General features: G+C 47.6%; 1 protein-coding gene across 1 annotated transcript in view; it reads right to left on the reverse strand.

Moving 5' to 3' along the window:
• Window positions 1–1130: 1130 nt before the first annotated feature.
• Window positions 1131–19390, reverse strand: part of LOC107206303 (transmembrane protein 263-like) — a 201105-nt gene continuing 182845 nt past the window's right edge. Inside the window, exon 3 of the mRNA XM_015632049.1 lies at window positions 1131–6023. Coding sequence (XP_015487535.1) covers window positions 5737–6023 — 287 coding nt within the window. The 3' untranslated portion in view covers window positions 1131–5736. The remainder of the gene's footprint in view (window positions 6024–19390) is intronic.

Here is a 19390-nt window from a genome sequence, read left to right on the forward strand (position 1 = left end):
CCTGCACTTCATCTGTGCTGTCTGCAAGGCTACATGGATGGTTCCAGCTCTGTGAGGAGGAATGGAGGGATAGCGTGCACTTGCTGGGGGATGGGCACTTCCCTCGTCTCCCTCCCCACAGTGGGCATAGGGGCAGCTTCTGGAAGAGACCTCTCTGTCACTGCCAAACCTGCTCCTGCCACCAGCTTGGTGCCTCCCAAGCCACACTGACAAGCTGAGTCTGCAAGCAAGGATGGAGGAAAGGGGCAGGTGGAAGAGGTGGCTGCAAACAGCCTTACTGCTGCGCTGTGTGCTGCTCTTCCCAAGCAGCTGGCAGCAAAATGCCAACCAAATAAATGGCTTGATTGCCCTGTTATTAGTTACTAAATTAATCCTTTTGTCAGCACTTAACAAATGCTGAGCTGTTTGCTCCTGGCCTCGACCCAGTAAAAGGGACACCCTGTCTTGTGGCTCATTCAGCACTGCCTGGCCACTGGGCTGCAATCCACCCTGAGGGCTGAGCATTCCCGGGAGCACTGCGTAGCTCTGCCCTGGGTTAAGTGCCCATGGTAGAGCAGATGAGGTGGCTGGAGTTGCTGGCTGTGCTCCCCAGCACCAACACCACCAACCAGCCAGCAGAGGGTCAGGCTGGCCCATGGGGGCTCGCTGCAGCTCTGGGGAGGGATGTCAAACTGCCATCTCCTGCAGAAAGAGCAGGCTGCTGTGAGGAGAATTTGCTTCCTCAGCTGGGAAAAGTGGCTATGCAAACCTGCCTGAAGGAACAGCGGCTGTAGAGGCAAAATTTCCCATCTTCAGCTGCCGAGATCCCTTTCAGGGCTAGGCCAGCTGTCCCCAGCCTGAAAGCCCTCTTATGCACTGGTCTTTAAACCAACACAAAAAATTGAGTTTAGAAGTCTTATCCAAACTGTTCTTACCATTCCAATCAGGAAAGGCGCCTGCAGCAAAATGGCTTTTGAACTGCGGTTGAAAGCTATGTCCTAGTTTAAGCAGCGATGGAGATTCATCCTTGCTTGGTGCCTCATCTAGAGCCCTTAGGGGAGAGATTTAATTTCCCAAGGAATCTCTAACATCTTCCTTCAACTGTGCTTCCTCTCCTCATTTCCCCCCACTAGGAACAAGAGCCAGCATAATCACGGTTTTTATCCTCAAATTTTACTGTAATTAAAATACAGAGATGCAGAATATTCCCAGAAACACACTGCAAAACAAACCAAGCAAACAAATTCAGTAGGAAAACAATTACAGACAATGAAATGATAAAGAACAAAAGTGTTCTCTGGAGCCCAGCACTGTGCATGGGACCGCGTCACTGCATTTTTGCGTTGCCAAAGGCCTCCTCAGCTCCTACAGAAGCAGAGTTGGGCCCTGGCTCTGCAGCTCTCTCTAACCATCTCCATATTCCCACTCATGCTGTTGTTTTTACAAGGATGACTTTGCAATGGAGACACAGAAATGACCCACCCACAGGGATAAGAGCCAACAAGGGAACCCAGAGAAAAAGAAGTGGGTTAAGATTTTCCACACACGAAACACAAGGGGACAGAGAGGGGTGGAAGACATGCACTCCTCTCCCAGCCAGGGGAGCTGTGGGGGCAATCACCTTCTTCCCCCCTAGACACTGTGAGTGTGGATGTTTAATGAAGGTCTCAGCAAAAGCTTTGGGGAGCTCTATCCACAGGCAAGACCAAAAGCTAAGAGAGGAATAAAAAAGTAAAGGATAATGAGACTAAAGTCAGGGAAAAGGAAGGAGAGGATGCACCTGTGGGTCTCCTTTCAGCCAGGACACGTTTGTTGAGCACAGGGACCAGCCAGGCAAGGTGGGACACAGGGCTGTGAAGAGGGCCACATCCCACCTCCACCATGGTGGAGACCCAGCCCCATCATGGGGAAATCATGACAAAAGTCTGGGGGAGACTGGGGAAGGGTGGGTGATAAGAAGGGAGCTGATCTGATGCTTCAACTGTCCATTGATCTGTCTAAATGGAAATCACCAGCAATCATCATTACTATGGAAGCAGGGCACAAGCCAGGCATGTACCACCACCACACACTAAAACCCACACTGACCCACTCCCCTTTCTGTGCTCCTCCTTAGGACAAACTCCATTGCATTCATATTCTGATTCAAAGCCTGTCCTAAGAAACAAATTCCTTCCACGGTCCCTTATTTTCTTGTTCCTTCACTCCTCAACTCCTGTCACACCACTCTCTCCTCATCTCCCAACTCCCTTTAATCCTTCCCTCTACCCCAATGCTACCCGCTCCTATTTTGTACCAAGTGACCCCATCTGGTAGCCATGGGATTTATGCACAACACAGTTTTTACCTTTTGTACCATGAATGGGCAGTGAGAGTAAGGCTGCACCAGTGGCCCAGGTGGCTTGAATCTCTGTATTAGGAGAAGAGGAAAGACAGGGCATCTGACAAGAGCCAGCATCTTCCCCATCCAATCCATATCCCACTGTCCTGCAACCAAAGCTGTCAGAAGGCATCTTTACCTTTAGATTGGGAAGACTGACCCTGTTTTCCCTCTGCTCTGGCACTGTAAATGCCCAGAAAAGCAGGCTGGGACTGGGTCACCATAGTGAACTGAGCAGGCCTACAACAGAATTTCTTAAAGTCTTTGAGTCCTGGAGAGTTACTTATTCCTGAATGCCTGTTTAGCAGTGTGAGGCCTTGTTTTTGGAGTAGATTTAATCTTCTACCCCTGCCTGCTAATTTGATCTCTTGTTACTCATGGTCCCTGAGCTCTCCTTTAGCTGGGCTGTAAGAACAGTGATTTAGGCTGTGACTTCTCCTCTCCATCTCTTCTTCTCCAGGCCATCCTGCAAGGAAATGGCAGTTCCAGACAAATGGTAGGCTTTATTTCCTGCAAGGATGCACAGAAGAGAAGAAATAAAAATATGAAAAACCCTCAGGGCCCCTGTGGCCTTCCCTACATCACCTCTATCCCACTTGCCATGCCTGCTCTGCACACACAGTGCCTGCAGACAACAGCTTGGGCAGGAGGTACTGCCTCCCCCAGCAAGAGCCTGTGTGAGACACTATTTAGCCAAAAGCATGATCAGCCTCTCACCACCCACCCAGGGCTGGCTGCTGAAGGTTCTTAGATTTTATCTTCTCCTGTCCAAGACCTGGGAGAGGCATTAAGGAAGAAGACTCTTCTCTCCCAATTGGCCAGAAGCTATCTTTCTCAGAGAGCTGGTGACAACATAGCTAGTTACACACAAGCAGCTTTCAGCTTTAGGGCTAGAGCTCGCTTCAGGGACAGTCTGTGATCTGGAATAAGAGATGAGATGTGCTCAGGGAGAGCAGTGAGCAGAGATCCATGCAGTGCAAACTGTCCTCCAGCTTTGCAGGGCGTCTGAGACAAAGGGAGAACAGACAAGACTTCTTCTGGCCTTGACAACTGCCACGGGCATCCCAGCAAAGTACAGGCACACATCAAGGCCTGATCTTTTCTGTGAAGCTGCTGCCTTCAGAGACAAAACCGACATGTCTGGGTCAACTTGGCCTTCACCAGAACAAAGGACACAAAGTGAGGAAATGCACACACCTACCAAATGCTGCTTCCTCTTCAGAAACAAAAATGTAAGTCAAACCTCTCCCTTGCTATCAAGTGTAGCAAACTGTGGAGATCAGCAGCTTCTTACCATTGCAAACAGCAGGGACTACCTAGCAAAGGGTATGGAGAGTGACTAACACCAGCATGATTATCAGGGGGACACAGCAACATACATCCCAAAATGTGGATTTAATAAAGGTCAGAATGAAAACTGCATCACAAGCCCAAGAACATTCAGCAAAAATGGTGGCAGGGGTGTGTGTGTGTGTGTGTGTGTGTGTGTGTGTGTGTGTTGTACTTAAATATTCCCTGATGTCTAAGTCCTAAGCACAAGAGAGCAGTCAGGAAGTGCAACGACCTCCAAGGGGAAATGAAGATCAAGAAAGTTGGCTTCAATGTCCAAAAGATAGGGCTGAGAGAAAACAAACAGCACAGACAGGAGAAAGGGGATTTTTCACATTCCTTTGGTTTCGATAAACTATGCTCTTGGGCAAAAGAGGGCAAAACATCCTCTAAAACATGATTTTTCTTTTGACCAGGACCCTATATAAAAACTATATGCTGAAAGTGCCAAAGATGACTATGTAAACTCCTCTGTGGCAGTGGCACAGGTTTGTTTCCCTGACTGAAGACATGCCTGTGGACTTACATGTACACACGCACGCTAACACAGATGCATATTTATAAAATACAGCACAAGCACTGCTTCACTTGCCTATGCATCTAATACCTACTTGCCTATGCATCCAACACCTGGCCAAAAACAGGAGCAGCAGAGTTAATGTGGGGCCTGTGGTTTTCCTTATCCCAAGAATTACAGGGGACCTTGGAGTGAGTGAATGAGTGAGTGAGTGCACGTTTGTGTTTGTATGTGAGTGTACAATGCCACATGGCCCCTTGAGCATCATGGGCCAGGCTGAGGATGGCTGTGACTCCCAGATGGATGCAGGTGTCTGGGTTTCTGCGGCACTACGACTATGGGTGGGCTATTTAGTGCAACGTGGCCATTTAGAGGAGCTGGGCTGGGGCCCCAGGAGCAGCAGAAGAGGAGTTGCTGGTGCCCTGTGCAGGCTAACTGCTGTTGGAGCATGCTCAGCCCCTTGGGAAGTGTTCTCCAACATGGTGCAGCCCACTCAAACCCAGGCCACCACTCCCAGGGTGCTGAATTGTGGGGAGAGCAACACTCTCAGCTTCCCCTCCATCCCTGCAGAATTTGGGTGCATTTGGGAACACACTTGCTCCTGGTTACTACTGACATCTGTGGAGTGTGAGTGTGGCCAAGAGACAATATGCCCTTGTTACAGACAGGGATACTGGAAGGACTTCAAGGGTCAAACAAAAGGCCTGGTCTCTCTATGGAACACCACTGCCTGTACTGCAATATCACAGAGGCCTGGTAAGTGCCACTGTCAGCTCCTTCCCCAAATGGGAACATACAGCAGCTTTCATATTTCTCTCCCTCACCAAGAAAATCTGTGCAGAAGTTCATGGTCCGGGATGCATCATATTCTGGTGAGGCATCACCCCAGAGCTGCTCTGCTGAGGCTTCCCTCTCTGAAAGGTTCAATTCAGCTGGGGAGTAAGTGACTGGAAGCAGCTTGTGGGGATGGGCCCTGCAAAGAGAAGCTAAAAGGTGCAGGGCAGGAGGGAGGCTTCCCCCTCTTCACAGTATCTCTCCTTTGTGTCAATGGGACTTCTGCAGTTCTCTGCTAGGCACACCTCCCAAACACACCTCCCAGAGGGAAGGGGTGTTTCAGAGGCTGTCTTCCCAGCTGAAGCTGAATTTGACTACACAACCCACACTTCAAGCCAGGCATAGTTGGCCCCCATCCCCTGTTACTCCCCTCACCTCCAGGCAGATGGAGCCTAATGCCTTCTCCCATCCCTCCATGCTTACAAGGGCAAGAAGGGAGGAAGGAAATTACAAGACAGAGATAACTGCGCCTTTAAAGTCCTCAGAGTAAAGATGGTTCCCAGTAGGTGATGGGAGTGAAAGGCATTGACAGTGGCTGCGTGAGCTCTGAGCCAGGCAGGCGGTGCTGAGCAGGCTGCAGCCGGAGTCTGCTCGGGTGCTCAACCCTCCCTGAAGCGGCTGGTTCCAACTCAAAGAGGTGCTGGGTAGGGGGAGAGTATGGGCAGGTTGATCTTTTGGAAGGGAGCTGTGACAGGGATTAGTCAGCCTTGTCCTTCTTCTTTGCAGTGAAAGGGACTTTGCTGGCGACCGCACTGCCCACAGCTCCGACGCCGCCGGTCACTGCTGAGACGCTGCCCTTCACCAGTCCAACGCCGGCAGCGGGGACACTGGTCACAGCTGTTTTGGTGAGCTCCAGACTCTTGCTGCCCACCCAGGCAACTCCTCCCAGCGTGGCCCCCACAGCTCCCCGGGTGATGCTGAACAGGCCGCCTGTCACTCTCCAGATGACTCCTGCCTGCTGCTGTGGGTGGTCCTTGCTGGCATCTGTGGGGAGAGAGAGAAAGGGAATGTCAGAAGTGGTCATGCTGGAGACCTCCCTGGGCACACTCTTCTAGCCCAGGATGGTTGTCAACCATGGCACATGCTCTCATATGCATAATGCCTCGCCTTGCAGCCCTAGACCTCTTGGTCCCTGAAGGAGTAATCAAGGTGATCCCAGGCCTCCAGCATAGCAGGAAAGGACTTTGAGAGGGTAGGAATGGGAACAGAATTGCCTGTGTGACAGAGAAGGGAAGAAGGCGGGTCAGTTACAGCCCCAAACTTGAAACCTTCATGCTGCAGTGCAACGCAAATCCGACTTTACAAGAGATGTAATTCCCCTCCCGTGCGTGTTGGCTAATGCCGGTAAATCGCAAAGACTAATGCCAGCACAGGAGGCATGAACTACAGACAGCAACAGCTGACGTTTATGTGGCCTGCAGGTCCTCAGAGGCATCTGTTTGGAAGCAGGTCTGGGCTCATGTCAGATGTGGAACTGAGGCACAGCACAGGCTTATCTGTGAGAGCAGTAATTGAGTGAGCAGAGATAGCAAACTGCAGTAAAGATACAGTGACAGAAACGTCACCTTGGGTTGTACAAGCCCTCCAGAGATCTCAGCTATGTATTTAATAGTGTTAAGACTGTGCTTAAGTTACTATAGTGTGTCACTGCTGGCTTACCTGTGCCAGCTGGATCAAGGCCAGCATGATATACCCACCCAAGCTGCCGTCACACCTGCCCACAACGCTGCAGACATAGCTTTCACAGCTCACCACTTCTTGGGAAAGGGTTGACTCTGAACTGCTTCTCATGGGATTCAAACCTGACAACGCTCCTGCTGGCCCACACACAACCCTCTCCCTTTGCATCAGCTAACAAAGTAGTGTGCAGGCAGCAATGCACTCTTCATGGGGCAAGATATTTTGGGTACTCAGCTTTCTGATTCACTGCCAATTCTGTCCATGAGATGAGTTACTCATAATTGCAAAAACACAATAAAGTAATCCTGGCAGGAAAAAAAAGGAGTGTGTTCACCCTGAATTCCATGGGGAGCTGGTGGGGAAGGTTTGCAGGTCTAACTATAAGAATTAATTTCCTGCTTCTATTATGCCACTGTAGCTTGTGCTGTGTTCAAACACAAGTGACAACACCCACAAAAGTAGAGGTGGTGGGCAGGTGATGTCAAATCCATTGAAGTTTCCATTCTGGGAGGGTGATTTAGTTCGGAAAGTGGCCAGTCCATCCTACCTGTTAATGTTTCTAATTCTCCAGCATGAAATAATGCCCCTGACCTCACAGTGTAAGAAAATAGCTTCAGCTGGGGTAATGAATATTGTATTTCTGGCTCTGTTACAAAGACAGAAAAGTGGTGAATGTTTGTGCTTCTGCAACTGCAGATGGTGCTAAGTGGGAATAATTTTTAGATGGACAAGTTGTGTCAGAGGAGAGGAAAACCTAAATGTTTATAGGCTGTGCTTTTTTTTTTTTCTCTCCAATGACTCACAAAGTGAGCATCAGTAAAAAAATGCAGACAAAAGAGGTAAAAGGAGGTAAAAAAAAGAAAGTCAGAACATGAGTTAGGTCTGTAAAAAGCTAAATAGCAGTTACTTGAGAATGATGCTGGCACATGTTTGGTTATCCTACAGCTTTGTTAGATCTTTTCCTGAAAAGATTATTAATTGGGGAACCTTTTTAGGTGGAGAGGACTACAGACTATTGCTGGCTGTTAAATCACTGCAGTTTTGTTGTATAAAGTTGCATAAAGTAAAGCTATATCAGACTCCAATTTTTTGTGAAAGCATCCCGATCCTGCTTTTCACAGCCCAGCAGAAGGTGCTGAAATATTCCCCATTAGCCTAAGAAGAACCCTAATACATCACCATGGGTTTCCATATCCGAAAAATGTGGGAGCAGCAATGTAGGGGTTGCCTTGGGATGTCTTTTCCAGTCCCAGTGTTCCTGGACCTGTAGGCTCTTTGAAACTCTTAACCCTAACCATAAACCAGAATCAGGTTGTGTGATGACCTTTCCCTAGGTATTTTTGTACTGGATTCATCTAAAATTATTGAGAGTTTGGAGTTTTCTTGGATTCATACATTTTCCCCTAAGTTTCTCCCAGTCTGAACAGAGGTCTCCCTTGGGCAGGGAGTCTGATGTTCACTAGCTTTGATGACTTGGAATAAGCCTTAACTTGCACATCTATCTGATAACATGGACTGCAATATGGAGTTGGAGAAGGGTCAGAACAGTTTCAAGTGTACAGTTCTACCCAGTATACAACCTATTCCTTACCTATTCCTCAACAGTTTCTCAAGAGGTTTTCTTTTTCTTTTCTCCCTAAGTGTTTCTGAGGCCCATCGACACCATGTCCAGTTTAGTTGCTAGTCCTCAAGTGCTCCACAGAGTTTATCCAGTACAGCCATTTCTGTGTTTTGTCTGCAGTCTGAGGGCAGGAAGAGCTGAGGGGTCCAGAAATCCATGCAACTGTAAAGCAGGACTAGGTAAAAGCCAGAGTGGTCCCGCAAACAAACACTGTTTCAACGATGACAGCTCTTGTGTTCCTGCTCCCCTGTGTGAGGAAGCAGATCCTTTGTGTCCCAGAGGACTGCAATGCAGAAGCTCTGGGCATTAAACACCTACTGGCATGCTCAGCTGCAGAACCAAGACCTATATCAAAGTAGCAATAATCTTTCTGGCTCTCCCCCAGTAAAACTGCATCTTAGGCTACCTGGAACCTATCTATCGGAAGATTTATGCCTCTGGAGCTGCCCAGCTATCTGAACTACACTAGTGTGAGAATCTCTCACATGGTACGTGAATGCCTGCAGGTGGACAGCCTATGGACCAGAGAGAAGGTGGCAGCTGCAGAGGAGATTGAGGGAGGATGTTGCTCTGCCAGCAGCGAGCTAGAACATATTGGACAAAGTATCAGGAAATACTAATGTAGACGAGACAAAGGCTCTTTCTGATTAAGCTAGGTAGAGACAACAAAGTTGCAGTGTACTGGAGCACCAGTGCCTGCACACTGCCTGCACCTGGTCTGCAGCCACTTTCACAGTCTTTAAAACTCCTCAAGGAGAAGGGATGGAAGAACTGTCCCTGGGAGGGTGAGATGCTGTTACAGAAGCACTCTAACAGCTCCAACACAAAACAGATGTACCACACCAAAAAAATCCCAAACAGATCAACAAAATGTACAAAAAACCAAAGCAAAACCCAAACACGCTCAGGTTTGAATAGATTTGAACAGAAGAAGATAAATCCCTGGTGACCCCAAGCACAAGGGGCCACATCCTAACCTGGTGGCAAGCTGAAATGGGTCATATTTGTTCTATATTCCAAATGATGCGTTGAAAGCTTTCAAGCCATCCCTGGTTAGTTTGTCTTCAGGATTGCAATAAACCCCACAGTAAGCTGTCATGTAAGATAAGCATCAGATTTACAGTGCAAATTAGTCTCTCAGACAATGGAGCGAGCTAAGCATTTTGTTGGCGCAGAGGAGCCCAGATTAAGAGCAAGACAGACAGCAGAGATGAAATACACAAAATAATCAGAGAGACAGACACACCGCCTAAGCAGGGGAACACTTCTGTTCCCTGGAGCTGGCTGCAGCCCATGCTGCTCATGAAAGCTCTTCACAGTCTGTGGAGCCCTTTTTCCTCTCCATCAATGACCTGGCCTTTTCAAGGGTCCCCTCAGCTTCACTTCACCCCATGTCAGCTTAGAACAGAAGAATAAGTAGGAGAAAAGAGTTGAATAAAAGGCTCTCCTGTATGAATGCCTGCATTCTGGGCTGGGGCCAGCACCCCACACAACAGAGCTATCTCCCTACACCCTCCTCCTTGGCCATTGCCACCTGCACTCCCCAGTGGCTTCTCTTCCAGAGCAGGGGTCATGCTCACTGGGGCAGTTCTTCTCACCTGATCCTAACAGCATCTATGACTTGGGCAGAAGTGAGATTGTTAATACCAGATACAACTTTCTGTGTTGCTGTGGCACTCCTCAGGGCTTTGCACTGCATTCATTTGGAGAGACAAAATGTGATTCCGTTCTGGTGCCCAGTACATATGGCACAGGCACTACTCTTGCCCTCAGCCCCTTCCAGCAGGTGATATGACAGGCAGGGAGAATTATTTACTTTCAGAAGGACTTGTGCAAGTTGCTCTTTCCTACTAACTTATAAAAACAGCCCCAAGCCAGGAAAGCAGTGTCAGGGAGCAGCACTGGTTTTGCATCTTTCCACTCCTGCTGGGACCCAGGAAAAGCAGCCAGGCTGCTCAGAGACCTGATGTAAACAGTCAGTGTCATCAGTCTATCCCTCAGCAGATGTGAGAGGAAAGGGTGAGGTCACTAGTTCAAACCTGAATTACTCCTCTGACAGCTATTAAGTAGCCACTGTTTGATTTAGGCAGGTTCCCTCAACTAGAAAAATGTTCGGTCTGGAGGAATAAGAAGGGGATGGTGGGTCAGCTACTCACACAGTTTATTCCCAGCTTTTCCCAGCTCATTCTTAAGCAACACTGAGCAAGTCATTCTGACCTTTACTGCCTCTGCCCCACTGTGATTGAGAATGTGTGATTTTCTTAAAGCCTTGGTTATTGAGTCACAAACAAGCATATATGGGAGCAAAGTTTCAAGTCCTGATGTTTCTTGGAGAAAAAACTGAAAGTTTGATTCAAATGCACTCTTCATGCTCTGAGAATCCCAAGGGGATTATTGTTATTTTTAACCTTGTGACTTTTTCAAGCCTACCTCAATTTGAAATGCATGGGGCTGGCACTGATGTTTCTCTTCCCTTTCTGTAAAGCAAAGCTGAAGTTAATGATCCCTATTTCCTTGTATTGCTGTGCTGTCATGAAGGTTAATTAGGTACAGTTGGTGGAGTGCTTTAAACAAGGAAATTTTACTTGTATCCTCATGACTGGCACTGATATGATTCCTGTTCTCATTCTCAGTTGAGACACCAATGACAACTTCCAGTTTATCTCTGGAGAGGTTTCAAATTTCCAGACAAATCACAAAGGTGAGAAGAAAATTTGCCCCATCCCCATGCACGCCAGCCTGCTATCGTGGGGCTACACAAGTTTACCCTGCAGCCAAGACCTTCTTTATGGACAATATACTCCTTGGCTAGCACAAGCAGCTGAAGCTGGCAGAGACCATTCTGACTGCTGGGCACAAATGAAATCTCACTGTCCACCACCTAGCATCACCCATCTCCAGGGAACAACCAACACCATCTTCTTCCAAGCCTGTCTGCTGCTGGAGACAGCTTAGCTGAACCTTGCAGGGCACATCTGTAACAGGCATTTATGTCTGAGAGGAAAGAACTGCTGTTCACGTCCTTTTTGTCATTTTTGGATCAAAGATCTAGATCCTGCAGTGTTACAGGCAAAATGTTAAAGGGAGCGCTACAAAGGGTTTGTTCTTCAAACACTTGTGCTTCACTCCTGTCATCAGTCCCATGCTGCAGCTGCTGGAAAAGGCTTTGCAGGCTCAGCAGCTGGGCTCTACCCAGCCCTGCTCTGCCCAGGCACCAAATGCTACAAACCATGACGGCTGCCACCAGCAAAAAACCTAGAAATGCCACATTGAGTTTAGCCCTTGAGTTTTAAACTTTAACTCTGCAATCAGCAGGACATACTCGTCTCTCTGCAACAGGGTTGTTCAGGAAGCTGCTGCACACAGCAAAATGGGGGCAGCTGTCTCCACAGCCCAGCTCACCCCGGGGCTCTTCACTGGCACAAAGAGCTTTAATTGTTCCTTGCACATGCCCCAGGAGCAATATTAACTGCTGAAGCATCTACCTTGAAGCACTGAGAGACAGGGTTCAGGAGGGTAAATGAACAGTGATATGGAGTGGCTTGTTTTCCTCCCCTGAGCCTTGGGGGAGAAGCAGCTGAAGCTCTGACTCTGGAAGTGTGAGGCTTAGATGGTTGGGAGCTTCCTGACTCTCTTTTTTGGGAAGTTTCGTGTCACTGAAACAGAAACTCTTTGTAAAAACACGATGGTATTCTTCAAACTTTCACTGAGGAAAGAATTCAGGGAGATTGGCCTCAGAGCAGGTAATAACCTGGTGGACGAGGGATTCCACCAGGCTTGAGACAGCCCAAGGACACTGCTGGCCACACACACACACACAAACACACACCCTAAATGACCCAAGCAGCAGCTCTTTTCCCCCTTTTTAATAACTGTTTCACTTTGCAAGAAGAGATACTAATTGGAGGAGAAACATAAACTTACCCTCTCACTTCCTAAATGCTTTCAAATACCAAAGCCAAGATCTCCCCTGATATTAGTTTCTGTTTCTAGAAAAATAGTTGTTCCTTTGCTCTGCTATTCCTTTGCAGGAAGTGGCTGGGTTTTTTGATCTAGAAATATCTCTTTTATATAGCTATAACAGTTTGTCAGGAACAGCCAGAGTCTCCTTCAACCAGCATATAATGGGACCCTTTCATTCTTCCAAGACTTCAGCTGCTCTGGTGTATAGAGATGGTCTCTAATGAAACTGGTTTAAGACTCTTGTCTCATTTGATGCAAATATCGTCTCTTACATGGTGTGTATAGGTTGTAAGAAAAGATGAGCCCACAGGAAAGAACTAGAGCAAAACTATGAGTGGTGTTGGCCCTTTAGGAAGAAAGAAATCTGGACATTCCCTCTTCTATATCCATTGCAATATATCTGTCCATATGGAATAGATACAGAAATAGGCTTTTGCTACTGGCCAGTCAGGTCACTAAAAAGCCTGTAGGATGTCTCAAGGCTGCTGACAGAGTGGAAAGATGATCTCAGAAGGCAAGAGATTCCAGCTAACCACAAAGAACTGTGCACAGTGACTGCTCCCTCCCTACCCTTGCCACCTTCTGGCCCCTGTGCTAAAAAATGCACTGGTGCATTATGGCAAATATGAACAGCAAGGGAGAGCTGGGCTCTACCATTCCTATACTTGTGTTAAAAGCATCAAAAGTGGCCATCAGACTTGACTTGTTTGAACTTTATGTTCCTGCCTGTCTTCAATTTCTACTTTGTGCTCCACCTACAAGCACTTGAATCGCTCAAGAGGCTTGCTTAAAGGCTTGGCAAGAAGGAGCACATAAAGCTGCACCAATGGCTCCTTTTCCTTTTGGACTCTGATCATTGCTGCACTGAGATTTTGGATCACAATGACAGGAATCACCTCTTGCCATGAATATGGATTCTTGATCCCACTTGGGGATCTGTGGGTACAACAGGAATAATCCAGAGGACTCAACGATTTGCCATGGCCTCGAGCTTTAAAGCTATGAGGCGGAGAGCTTTCCAACAGGAAAATTTATTCCTTACAAATAACCCTTCCTAGCATTTGTGCCCAGGATGAAGAGACCATCTTTTTAAGCCTGCTCTTTGACCCATGCTAGCTCAGCTCTTGTCAGGGCACATCACCTCCCCTGTCAGTTCTGTAGCAGTGGTTGCACATTCTTCACTGAGCTGCTTTCAGCTGCTTGTGATAGTACCTGCCACAAAAAGACCACAAATGAATCAGAGGATCTTGTTAAACAGTCTTGTTAATTCAGCTCTGATAAAGACACAGGAGAAAAAAAAAATCAATATTTGTAAAGTGAAAAAAGACAAAATCCATAGAGAAATAAAGGTCATTTTCACGGTTCTATGAGGCCCCTACAAACAATGGAGAGTAAATAACATAATCCAAGCTTATGTAAGAAATAACTTTTCTTCCATGCTCTAGTGCTACCCAGTGGATTTCAAACAAAGGCAGACTCAGTTAAACCTCCTCCGTCCAGTGAGGCTAAAAGTCCTTTCCACAAGAGTATTGCTAACTCACAATTTATCAAAAAAGCACATGAAGTTAGGTCCCAGCAGCAGTCTGGGGAGAAGCATAGGAGTGAGAAGAGACTAACTAACAGGAAGGTGATCTAGGCTGCAAAGATCAGACATCAAAAAAGTCCCCTCTATTTGTTCACCAACTGCCATTTTGAGTACTCTGCCATTATATTATTCAAGGCCTAATCCCTTAATCTCTGGAAACACATGATTGAAATTTGAGCATTTTACAGCTGAGATATCCAAGAATTTTTCCAAAAATACTCCTAGTAAAGTTGGGAACATATTCTGCCTTGGTAGTAGGGAAGGATCCAGGTCCAGACATTTTCTCTTTCCATTCCTGGAGCAGTTGAGCAACGGATGCCGATGCTTCTCAGCAGGATGGCTGGCACCAGTGAAATATTCAGAAATTCTCCATTTATTCTGATTATGTGTTCCCTACTCTTCTCTAAGGCACACGGAGGAATTGAAGAAAAAAATGAATGGCAGCTCAAAAAGCAAAGGCACAAATTTTAACTGACCTTTGACTCAAAGAAATGACCTGTTCATCCCAGAGACTATCCAGGGGTCCTCCTGTCTATCCAAAGGATAACAAGGCAGTTAAGCTAAAAGCTGTGTCCTACAGAAGCAGCTGAGCTGGGGATTTACTGGGGAGGTACAGATAATGCTTGCCTGCTCATGCTCCAGTATGCCAGGAACGGGCAGGATAGGCCTTTATTATTCTGCTAGTGGAAGGTATTTGATGGCCTAGTCTCAAAAACTCATTACACATCTCAACTGACAAGGGGAGAGCACTGCAGTCATGAGTGGGCAGGTATGCTGCCTCTGGGAGCAAACAGGCAGAGCATCCCTCCCCCGCAGCCAGGCTGAACAGAGGAGGACAGGAGCCATCCGTGTCTCAGACTATCAGATCTATTGTAGTGCAAAAATCATCCCCTAGCTCTGCACCCAAACCTCTCAAGTATCCCCTCACCCTGTCACTTCAGAGAGAGCCAGCTGGTCCTACCTGTCTTTCCTCTGTGAAAGTCACCTGGAAATCTCAGCCCAGAATGCATAAATTAGAGATAGCACTAACACTGCCCAAAGAGACATCAAACCTCCGCCTCTGCACTGCACAGACAAAGAGCTGCTGCTTAGGAACAGGAACCCAAGTGTGACAGTTCCTTTCACTTCCTTCCATATTCATGTCCTTTCTCTTTCCAGGGCAGATTTCAATACAGCACAGCAGGGATCCTATGCACACTTGGCTTCTGGGCGGTTACTGAAGGGCTCTCCCTGGTGCTGAATGGAGCCAGGGTCTAGTTTGGCTCTCAGAAATGCTAAGATATCTAGGCCTCCCTTTAGTGCTTCGTATAGTTGGAGGAATATCTGTAATAAGAGAGACTCCTGCTTGCTGCCACCAATCAGTCCCTACATTCTCAGTCTCTCATGGGAGGGCCTGATAAACAGGCTGTGCTTTATCTGAAAGGGAGAAGCCCCTATTACCTCTTGGCTTTCTCCTGAGCCAGTGTTGACTGTAGCTTGGGATATCCCCTGCCACTGCCTGGAGACCAGCTGACCATAAAGTAGTACAATCACAGTGTGTGAAGCGAGAGAGACCAATTTTCTCTCTGTTCCAGTTTCAGTTCTCCTGAAGAGTTTCTATCCTGAAGTGCATCTCTGTTGCACCAGGAGGGGGAATATTAAACAACCTCCTACCCATTTCAGCAAAACCTTCCCTAACTCAAAGATGTCCCTTCAGCCTGGTAAACCCAGTTCCCAGCAGGGATTTAATGTAAGACCAGTTTCAAAGACATTGCTAATACTTCTGCTCTCATTTGCTTCAACAATTGCTGAAAATCTTCCCATATACCTGACTGGGATAGTGATGTGCTGCAGAAGGCTGAAAGCCTGGAGAATCCAAGACCCTCTGGATCCAGTCTGCCCTTCTCTGGTATCTCCCTGTTGTGAAGCAAAGCCAAGCAAAACCACATTTGGATGTCAGAACAAGGGCTCTGTGAAAAAAATAAAAAAATCAGCTGCACACCTACAGCAGCCTTTCAGGCCTTCAAGTTAAGACATCTTCTGTCTTGATTCTGCAGTGCAGCCCAGCCTGGCAATGCTGTCATGCTTCTACTATTGGGAAATGAAGAGCAACATTACCCTCCTCTACTGATTCCCCTAAATTTTCTTCTGCAGTTCTGTACACACAGGGGAGCAACAGGGCAGAACAACTGATTCCTTTAAAAATGAGGGAGCATCCAAGGATGCTTTCAAGTATCACACTGCACAGCTGCAGGATCTATGTTAGGCTTTTCCTGGATTTCACATAAGGATGCCCAGCTCAGCTTGTGGTCCACATGCATGCACATGCTACCCTCATTCTTGACAGGACAAAACTTTTGAAATTCCAGATCCCACCATGCCACATTCTAGCTTGGCTAGTGCAATCATTACAGAAACTCATTTGCACCTCTATTTTCTTCCATTTGTTTCCAATCAGATGCATACAGGGAGTGACTGGAGTGACATGAATCTAATCAGAGGCTGATGCCACATCAGAAATCCCATCAAGCTATCTTCCAGTCCCAACAAGCTTTCCTCTGTAACAAAACATCTTGTCATATCTTGGAGAACCCCTGTGTATATTGTGTTCCCAGCAGGATTTCTTAAAGGGCTCAGTAGTCAGAAACTGAGTTTTATTTTACAAACTACAGACAAAAAACTTTTCTATTTAAACACCCTCCTAGCTCTTATTGGTGTTTTTCTGGACCATTTCCCTACTAAAACCAACTCTGTATTGAGAGATTCCAGGCAGAGGAATCTTAATTTTCCAACAACACAAAGCTTAAATGGCCTAGGAGCCCATGCACTTAGCATTTCATGCCTGGTATGCACAAGCAGAGCCCAGCAGGTGTTGGCTGGGGGGAGCCAGGCAACCTCTACAAATCCCCTGCTTTCCTTTCAGGCATACGAGTGGAAATCACGTCCTGACCCACACCTGAATGATGCCAGGGGCAAGAAGAAGGAGGTGCTAGAGGGGCAAGAAGCCTCTGGCCCCAGCAAGCAGCTGGGAGGGGCAGCAGGGTGGGCAAACCTACCAGTGGCAGAGAACCAGGCAGCCTTGCCTGGTGCTCTGGAGGAAGAGGGGCACTGCACACCCCTAGCACCTGCAGAAGAAGAGAAGGCAAATTTGGCCTCTCTGTGTGTCAAACAGGCAACACAAACAGAGACTCTGGCACAAGAGGAAAATGCAGCCACTCCTCAAGCTGTTGACTAGGAGACACTGACAAAGACCCCAGCACAAGAGGAAAATTCAGCTGCTCCTCAGCTCATTGAGCAGAGTCACAGACAGAATTCCTGGCACCAGGTGCTGCAGTGAAGCCCTTCTGCATGTGGTCTTGAGGAGAAGGCTGGGAAGGGCAGCCTACTGGGAAGGACACTGGCCTACTGAGTGGCCACCAGGTGACACCTACGTCTCACAGGAGCTCTGGCACATCTGGAGGAGACAGAAAGCTCCCTGGGCCCAAACCAAACATCCCACCACATTCTGGATGGTGTTAGGATGGACGAGGTGTCACTCTTCTGCTGCCCAGGTTGCAGCAGGGATCCCCACATTTTTCCCATGAGGTAAAAGGCACCCAAGAGCAGGCCAAGAGGGATCTTCAACTTGGAAAATCCAGTTATTATCACAAAAACTAGCCCAGGCTGCAAAATTTACTAATCCTAAATGCTGAGTCCTGTTTTTAAAATGGACTAAAAGACACATGGCCTTCAATCCCCAACTTCCAGTCTCATATTTAAGAAGTTTTATCAAGGCTCCTGAGGCTGCATTCAAGCATCTTTCCAGCTTGGGGCCATCCTGTGCACACATAGCTGCATTCTGACAAGCGCTAAAGGCCTTTCTTCCCCTACAGCAACAACTTGGCTGCCCGTCCCCTAGCTGGCTGATGGCAGCACCTGGATGCTGTCCAAAGGCAGTAAGTTTCTTGCAGCTGAATATGTTTAGTCCCTCTCCTAGGGCATGCTCTCCATTACACAGCTATTGTTTATGACCCCAATTATCTCCCAGAAACTGGTCCTTGCCTGCAGTTAATAACCAAGGCTAAATGATCAAGTGTTAGGGCTCAGGCAAACTGGTTGTTAACTTCTCTGTCAACCAAGTTCAGAGTCTTTTACTGCTATTAGAAACTCAGATTAATGACGCATAACAGAAATGAACTCTCCAGTGACACAGCTAGGTGAGGTTAGGAGAGGGGGGAATAGAATCACTCCTTTTACCTGGAGGTATCAGCTGAGCAAGGAGGACATGAGCCCTCCTTTAACTCTCCTCTCAGCCTCCCTGATATCTGGGAGACAAATATCAAAGAATATTTTATTTTGCAGAGTACTTTAAACTTTCTTAGGGTCCGGATCATGTGGGCAGATCTGTAAGTGAAATGGGCTCACTGACCAGAAGCTGCTTTCAGAAATTTAGTAGATTTGCATGGCAAGGTTTCGGTAGCAGGGGCATTACAGGGGTGGCTTCTGTAAGAGGCTGCCAGAAGTATCCCTCATGTCTGACAGGGCCAATGCCACTCCACTACAAGATGGATCCACCACTGGCCAAGGCCAAGCCCATCAGCAATGGTGGTAATGTCTCCATGGTAACACACTGAAGAAGGGGAAAAAAATTACTGCACAGAAGTACTTGTGGTCAGAGAAATGAGAATATGTGAGAGAAACAACTGCACAGACACCAAGGTCAGTGCAGAAGGAGGGACGGGAGGTGCTCCAGGAACTGAAGCTGAGATTTCCCTGCAGCCCATGGTGCAGACCACGGTGGGACAGATGTGTCCCTGCAGCCCAGGCAGGTCAATGGGTGTGCAGAGATCCTCCTGCAGCCCTGGAGACCCCAGTGCTGGAGCAGGTGGGTGCCCAAAGGAGGCTGTGATCTGCTGGGAAGCCCAGGTTGAAGCAGGCTCCTGGCAGAACTTGTGCAGCCCATGCTGGAGCAGCTTTGCTGGTTGGACCTGTGACCCTGTGGCAGATCCAGGTTGGACACTGTTCTTGAAGGACTGAAACTCATGGAAAGGGACCCAGACTGGAGCAGTTTGTGAAGAACTGTGGTCTGTGGGAAGGACTTGTGTTGAAGAAGTTTGTGGAGGACTGTCACCTGTGAGACCTCACAACGGAGCAGGGGAGAAGGTGTCTTTCCCCTGAGGAGAACAGCAGCAGAAACCATGTGATGAACTGACCATAACCCCCATTCCTGTCTCCCTGCATCACTGAGGGGGAGGAAGTAGAAAACTGGGAATAAAGTTAAGCATGGGAAGGAGGGAAGGTTGGGGGGAAGGGTGTTTTTAAGATTTGTTTTACTTCGCATTATGCTACTTTGATTTTGCTTTGTAATAAATTAAATAATCTTGTCATGTTGAGTCTGTTTTGCTTGTGATGGTAAACAGTGAGTGATCTCTCCCCATCCTTATCTCAGCTCACGAGTTTTCATTATATTTTATCTCCTCTGTTCTGTTGAGGAGGGGAGTGAAAGAGGGCTTTGGTGGGCACCTGGCATCCAGCAAGGTCAAA

This window comes from Parus major, chromosome 5 (assembly GCF_001522545.3).
Source record: "Parus major isolate Abel chromosome 5, Parus_major1.1, whole genome shotgun sequence".
In the NCBI taxonomy this organism is placed as follows: domain Eukaryota; kingdom Metazoa; phylum Chordata; class Aves; order Passeriformes; family Paridae; genus Parus; species Parus major.